General features: G+C 51.7%; 1 protein-coding gene across 4 annotated transcripts in view; it reads left to right on the top strand.

Annotated features, from left to right (window-relative positions):
* Positions 1 to 500: 500 nt before the first annotated feature.
* The window catches only part of CHST7 (carbohydrate sulfotransferase 7), a 79001-nt gene continuing 71656 nt past the window's right edge, over positions 501 to 7845 (top strand). The window contains exons 1-2 of one of the 4 annotated variants that reach the window (XM_007121965.2): positions 501 to 2157; positions 2503 to 2515. In XM_007121965.2, the coding sequence (XP_007122027.1) occupies positions 663 to 2126 (1464 nt within the window). In that variant the 5' untranslated portion in view covers positions 501 to 662 and the 3' untranslated portion in view covers positions 2127 to 2157; positions 2503 to 2515. Of the gene's footprint in view, positions 2158 to 2502; positions 2516 to 2763; positions 2805 to 3721; positions 4565 to 7845 lie in introns of those variants that run through there. The other 3 variants (XM_028482697.1, XM_028482699.1, XM_028482698.1) reach the window with 3 other exon arrangements.

The raw sequence follows: 7845 nt of genomic DNA, 5'->3' as shown, positions 1-7845 counted from the left end.
CTGCGTCTTTATGCTAGTGGAGAAGTGCTCCCATCCAGAACTCAGTAACTCCCACCCCGGGGCTGACGGGGGCGCTGGATGTAGAGTGACCAGGGGCCCCATTCTAAACAGTGTGGAGGCCAGTCTGCTTACGACAGAGATGGCCAAGCAGGGGACATAAAACAGGAGAGACAGTGGAGTTCTCCGGGTGGGGTCCACGTCCTGTCACTGGGTACATTCTGTACACACGAGCCCCTCCCTTGCCTGCACTCAATTCATGAAGACTTGACTTCATCACGGAGGGGTTGGGGAAAGGTGGGGTCTGGTTCCGTGCGCCCCAGCCGGCGTCCCCCACCCCGCGGCAACCCCTCCCAGATCTGGCAGAGCCCTGGACGAACCCCGGCGGGTAGAGAGGCGGGGAGAAGCTGCGGGGTGGAAGGCGGGGCGGGCCGCTGCCTAGCCGGCCAATAGGCGGCTCTCCAGCGCGGAGCCTGGTGAGGGCAGGGGATTCACCACTAGCACCACCGCCTCCAGAGTTTCCCTTGTGGATGCACAGCCCCAGTGACTCCGCTCCTCCCGGCGCAGAGGGGCCCCAAGAGGCCGGAGGAGCGCACTCGGGACGGGATTTCCGAGGAAAGGGAGAAGAAGGGCGCCCCACCCGCTCTGGAGGGGTTCCGTGAACGATGAAGGGCCGGCGGCGGCGGCGGCGCCGAGAGCACTGCAAGTTCGCGCTGCTGTTGGCGCTGTACACGCTGGTGCTGCTGCTCGTCCCCTCTGTCCTGGACGGCGGCCGCGACGGGGACAAGGGCGCTGGGCACTGCGCGGGCCTGCAGCGCAGCCTGGGAGTGTGGAGCCTGGAGGCGGCGGCGGCGGGCGAGCGCGAGCAGGGCGCGGAGGCGCGGCCCGCCGCGGAGGAGGACGCGGGCCGGTCCCCCAGGTCCCGGGGCAACCTCAACGGCGCCGTCGGGGAGGCGGTGTCTCGCGAAAAGCAGCACATCTATGTGCACGCCACCTGGCGCACGGGCTCGTCGTTCCTGGGCGAGCTCTTTAACCAGCACCCGGACGTTTTCTACTTGTATGAGCCCATGTGGCATCTGTGGCAGGCGCTGTATCCGGGCGATGCCGAGAGCCTGCAGGGCGCGCTGCGCGACATGCTGCGCTCGCTCTTCCGCTGCGACTTCTCGGTGCTGCAGCTGTACGCGCCGCCGGGGGATTCCGCCGCGCGCGCCCCGGACGCGGCCAATCTCACCACGGCCGCCCTCTTTCGCTGGCGGACCAACAAGGTCATCTGCTCGCCGCCGCTGTGCCCCGGCGCGCCCCGGGCCCGCGCCGAGGTCGGCCTCGTCGAGGACGCCGCCTGCGAGCGCAGCTGCCCACCCGTGGCTCTCCGAGCCCTGGAGGCCGAGTGCCGCAAGTATCCAGTGGTGGTCATCAAGGACGTGCGCCTCCTCGACCTCGGCGTGCTGGTGCCTCTGCTGCGCGACCCCGGCCTCAACCTGAAGGTGGTGCAGCTTTTCCGCGACCCGCGGGCCGTGCACAACTCGCGCCTCAAGTCTCGGCAGGGGCTGCTGCGCGAGAGCATCCAAGTGCTGCGCACCCGCCAGAGGGGCGACCGCTTCCACCGCGTGCTGCTGGCGCACGGCATGGGCGCTCGACCCGGGGGCCCGTCCCGCGCACTGCCCGCCGCCCCGCGCGCCGACTTCTTCCTGACCGGCGCGCTCGAGGTGATCTGCGAAGCCTGGCTGCGCGACCTGCTGTTCGCGCGCGGCGCGCCAGCCTGGCTACGGCGCCGCTACCTGAGGCTGCGCTACGAGGACCTGGTGCGGCAGCCGCGCGCCCAGCTGCGCCGCCTGCAGCGCTTCGCTGGGCTGCGCGCGCTCGCCGCGCTCGACGCCTTCGCGCTCAACATGACGCGCGGCGCGGCCTATGGCGCGGACCGGCCCTTCCACCTGTCGGCGCGCGATGCCCGCGAGGCCGTGCACGCCTGGCGCGAACGCCTGAGCCAAGAGCAGGTGCGCCAGGTGGAGGCCGCATGCGCCCCAGCCATGCGCCTGCTGGCTTACCCTCGCAGTTGGGAAGACGGCAACGCCGAGCCGTCCGAGGACGAGGAGACGCCGCCGGAGACGGAGGCCGATGGCGCCACGTAGCCCCGCCCCCGCGTCCCCGGGACGGATCCGGGTAAGGTGGCCCCCGGCAGGGTAGGGTCAGGAAAGGGTCTTGGGGAGCTTGGATCAGCCTTCAGGGGGAGGGGAGGGATGCCGTCTCAGATCGATCTCACCTGATGCAAATAGATCCGAGCGGTAGGGGAAGTCCAGCTGGGAGCATTTGGGAGAGTCATTGGGATTTCTAGCATAGCCCCCTGCCTTCTCAGAGGAAGATCCAGAGAAGCGAGAGGTTAATTATGGCTAAGGCGGAACGCAGGTCTCCGCACTACCAGTTTCCCCTATGAAGTAAAAGGTAGGATCGTCTGTGGAGAATGAGGAATGGGGGAAGGAGAGGGAAGAAGGATATCACGGGTCTGAGCAGAGTAGAGAAGGTTTGAAAGTCACAATGAAACTTGAGACTGGGAATTGACATGAAAAGTACAGGATTTCGGGGACCATATGAGGTCCATGATTATGATTTTATCTTGATGCCAGTAGGTCCTGTGGGGAAACCTTTTGCAGCAGTGTTTGCAGGCACAGGGAAAAACAAAAGCAAAATTGAGGGGAAAGTTATTGACTCTTATCCCACCTACCCCTAATCTGTTTCATATTTCTTTGCCTCTGCCTCTCTGACGTGCAGACTCCGAGGCTTTCCTTCGGATTTACCAAACATACAGTCATAGGCCTCTCTTGCAACAGCTTTTGCACACGTGTGTGCCTCAGGCTCTGGTATACTGGCATGGAATGGACTTTGCTTTCCCCTGGCTCGAGGAGTGGCTCCTCCCACCTCCCACCTCCGCCCCCAATGGCTGGCACTCCCAGGATATTTGACCATATTCCGTTCACATCAGGTCACAAAAGCTGCCTGGTCTGCTTCCTCTAGTGCGGACAGAACCTCAGGGCTGGGCTTCCCTCACTCTGCCCAATCTGCTTGAGAGATGGAACCTTGGATTGGCAGTAGCAGCTTTGGCTGTGACTACTGAAGGAGCTTTGTGAAAAGACATTCCCTTTCCGCCGCCCCCCCATTTTTTTCTTTCTCTGTTAAAGCATATATCCTAAGATATCCTAAGATGCCAAAATGGGGCTTAAATGATCTCAAAATGTGTTCACTGTCTGGGTCAGTCTATGGCCTGTTCATTGGGATGAGGGAAGTTTGTTCTACGTGATGTCGACCTCAGGAGTCTAGTTAGTGGCATGGGAATGCGATTTCCCAAACTTTGTGTGAGCTGGAAGAGTGCAGCCTTCTGCACTGTGCAGTCCAGAGGAGGAAAAGCAGTGCCGGGTGGGCGGAAATGACTTAAGTTTCCATTCATTAGTTTATAGTGTAATTCAGTATTCCTCTGGGATGAAGCTCTGAGGACAATAGTCGAAGACGTTAATGAAGATGGATTTTGTTGTTGTGAATAGAGCCAGGGTTTCAGAGTGATTTCGGAAGCTGATTTTTCTCCTAGTGATCAAGTGGTTTTCTTAGTCAGTTTCTGTAATTGCTTAGGAAGTCTGTGTTCTTTCCTGATTTCCAGAGTGAAGGTAAAAGGCACAGGGTGACTTGTCACATTTTAACAAAAACATCCTTTCATCTGCTAATCCTGTATTTACAGATGTAACATAATGGGTCTCCAACCCTCCTTCACCGGTCTGAGGGAACGCCTCTCGAGGACAAATGGCTGCAGCATTTTATGGTTTTAAGAATTGACAATCTCCCAGAAACTTTTACTCCTTTTTTTTTTTTCATTTTTACTAACATTTGGCACTGACTGGGGTGAGGTAAGAAAGTGAATAGAGAGGAGGGTTAGAGGACACAGTCTTCATCCTCTAGGAGGTTAGAGTCTATGCATGTGACAGTGACTGTGGGGCCAGACATTGGTACTGCTGTTTGGAAGAGCTGATGGGGCTTCCTTTGCAGGGCTTCAGGGACATCTGGGAACAAGCTTTAGGCTCTTTCAAACTCCGGTGACTGAGCTCTTCCTCCCACATTTCTGCTGGAATTATCGGGCACTTACCATGTCACCACCAACCAGTGGATTTATCAAAATGCTTGTATTCCTGGTTCCGAGAAAGATAATGTTACCAACCAACTGATGAGTTTCCAAAAGTCTGTCACACTCCACTCTAGGAATGGGAAGGGGATGGATCCTCAGGTGCCATGTGTTGAGTTGGGCATTGTGGATATATCATTACTGTGACTGTCGATGAAAATAATCAATAAACAATCTATAATAAGAATAGAAAAGAGTTTTATTTGAGCCAAACTGAAGACTATAGCCCCGAAGACAGGAAGACAGTCAGATAACTCTGAGGAACTGCTCCGGAGAAGCTTGGTTTACAGACCAGTTTTACATCTTGTCAGAACAAAGAACACTAAGCAACTCAGGGATCCGTTCCTTCAAGGTTTCCAAAAACAAACAAGCAAAACAAAACAAAACAGATCAGCACGTACACCGAGAGCCAGTATGTCCTCAGCACCGGGGAAGGGAGTCTTATCATCGAAGGAGTACCAGCATTGGCATTCCAGGAAGGGAGGCATTTAATCTTTATCTTTAACACAGACATTCTTTACTTCTGGTCAATGCGCCCTTTTGCCATGAAGAGCCTAGGGGTGGGACGGGAATAAAACACAGACCTAGTAGAGCATGGACTTGAAGATATGGGGAGGGGGAAGGGTAAGCTGTGACAAAGTGAGAGAGTGGCATGGACATATGTACACCACCAAACGTAGGGTGGATAGCTAGTGGGAAGCAGACGCATGGTACACGGAGATCAGCTCGGTGCTTTGTGACCACCTAGAGGCGTGGGATAGGTGATAGTGAGGGTGGGAGGGAGGGAGACGCAAGAGGGAAGAGATATGGGAGCATATGTATAGCTGATTCACTTTGTTGTAAAGCAGAAACTAACACACCATTGTAAAGCAATTATACTCCAATAAAGATGTTAAAAAATAATAATAATTAAAGTAGAAGTACCATGTACGTTTGATAGGCCACAAACAGGGTGTTTTAGTTAGCATCACATTCGGGTTAAATCATGTATAAGCCAGAATGACTTCCCCATACTTCCATATGTGAACATTTCTTTCATCATGACATATTATCAGTTTTACAGATGAGAAATCAGAGACTCAGAGAAGTCAGGTACCTTGCCTAAAGTCACACCTGGGCTGCTGGACTGCTGAGCTGAGTGTCATGCAGCACCGGTGTTAGACCCCAGAGCTCAGAATCTCTCCATTATAACACACCCTCACCTGCCCCCCGTTTACCGTCCCCTGGCACCCGTTTGGCACCTCAGCCAGGCTTAGTGGCTAGTCTAGGGTGAGAACCACACTTAGCTTTATTACTAACAAACACTGAACAAACCAATAAAATATCCCTGAGCGCTGCCAACAGCACCTACACGGGAGAGCCCCTGACTCTATAGCCGTCCTCCTCATGGCTGTCCTTCGCTTGGGGCACCTGATAACCCTTGGGGCACCCTTGGCTCAGCAGTGAAGAGGGACTGCATGTGAATTAACCTGAGTGACTTCTGGATGCTCCAGACCTGACGGCCAGGATTTGGCAGGGAGGGAGTCAGTGTGCTTTTTTTCAGGGCTGGGTGGGGACCGCAGCACCAAACCAAGTCACCGAGGACCCAGGCCCTTTCCATCGTTTCCATCTTCTTGGCTTTCATTCACCAACTTATCTTCCCACTGTCACAAGATGGTAGCCTCAGCAAGAAGCATCACTTCCTCACCCAACCACACAGGGTTGTGAAAATGCAGAAGGGAAGGAAGGTGGTTACTAAGGGGTAGCGTTTTCCCTCATGTATCTTTCTTTCCTCCAATCTGGTTATAAAACCATCCCCAGAAACCCCTACCCCAGTCGACTTCCTTTTATGTCTCACCGGCTAGAACTGAGTCACGTGTCCTGCCCTAGCCCAGTAATTGGTGAAAGGGAAGGGGGTTGTCATGATTGGCTTAGACCAGTGGGTTCTTAGCCCTGGCTGAACATTACATTCACCTGAGGAGCTTTGTTTTTCTTATGTCAATATTAAAAAAACTCCATCCTCAGAGATTCTGATTTAATTGGTCTGGGGTGGGATCCAGTTATATAATTACTGTATAATCCCCCAGGGGATTGTATAGTGCAGCCAAAGTTGAGAGCCATCTACTTGGACCAGTCATGCTTCATCCCCTGGGTTGAGCCCTTGCCACTGGAACAAGATGAGGATGCGGACTAAAGTTGATGAGCAGCGAACTGTCTGCCACAGTCATTTATGTGAAAGAACTTGGGGCTGTGAAATACCAAGCAGCTGTAGGGTGTTAATATGGAAATGTCTTAAATTATTCACGGCTCCATTTATCACCCTCTCACATTCCTTCAAATGCTTTGTTGTATCTCCTTATCTATAATCCATCATGGTACACTATCCACTACCATTCTGAACAGACTCATGTGCTGTCCTGTCCTTTTCAGCATGTATCCGTTTGACCTCTGCCCTTGGTAGTACCCAAGATTTCATTTCATTAGGCATTTAAGACATCTTGGTCTTTGTTCTTCACAAGATAGATGGACCCTTTGAATGAAATTAGGAAGGGAGGTAAGTGCACTGTAACCGAAACCCCAACAATCAGAAAGTGTTCTTTCTAAGGAAATCATCCAAACAAAAAGAAATGAGCAGCCATCACCAAATCCCTAACAAAGCATTTTGAAAGTCATTCCATTTTAGTAAAGCCAAATGGCTTATGTATAAAAATCACTGAAAGGGAAATCTCTTGCTTAAACAGCAGTCTGTACTGCTAAAGAACAGGCATTTGTTAAACATTGTTCCTACCTAGAATTTCTCATTCAACAAAATTTGTTCAAATTCCTAATTGTAGTAAAAGAATGAAACCAGAACACTCCCTAATACCATGCACAAAAATAAACTCAAAATGGATTAAAGACCTAAATGTAAGGCCAGACACTATCAAAGTCTTAGAGGAAAACGTAGGCAGAACATTCTATGACATACATCACAGCAAGATCCTTTTTGACCCACCTCCTAGAGAAATGGAAATAAAACCAAAAATAAACAAATGGGACCTAATGTAACTTAAAAGCTTTTGCACAGCAAAGGATACCATAAATAAGACCAAAAGACAGCCCTCAGAATGGGAGAAAATAGTTGCAAATGAAGCAACTGACAAAGGATTAACCTCCAAAACTCACACCGGTCAGAATGGCCATCATCAAAAAATCTACAAACAATAAATGCTGGAGAGGGTGTGGAGAAAAGGGAACCCTCTTGCACTGTTGGTGGGAATGTAAATTGATACAGCCACTGTGGAGAACAGTATGGGTGTTCCTTAAAAAACTAAAAATAGAACTACCATATGACCCAGCAATCCCACTACTGGGCATATACCCTGAGAAAACCATAATTCCAATAGAGTCATGTACCACAATGTTCATTGGCACTATTTACAATAGCCAGGACATGAAAGCAACCTAAGTGTCCATTGAGAGATGAATGGATAAAGAAGATGTGGCACATATATACAATGGAATATTACTCAGCTATAAAAAGAAACGAAATTGTGTTATTTGTAGCGAGGTGGATGGACATAGAGACTCATACAGAGTGAAGTAAGTCAGAAAGGGAAAAACAAATACAGTATGCTAACACATATATTTGGAATCTAAAAAAAAAAAAAGAAAAAAAAAGAAAATGGTCAGAAGAACCTAGGGGCAAGACGGGAATAAAGACGCAG

This window comes from Physeter macrocephalus, chromosome 21 (genome assembly GCF_002837175.3).
Source record: "Physeter macrocephalus isolate SW-GA chromosome 21, ASM283717v5, whole genome shotgun sequence".
In the NCBI taxonomy this organism is placed as follows: Eukaryota; Metazoa; Chordata; class Mammalia; order Artiodactyla; family Physeteridae; genus Physeter; species Physeter macrocephalus.
The sequence above is the reverse complement of the archived record's forward strand: the minus strand, read 5'-3'. Positions and strand labels throughout refer to the sequence as shown.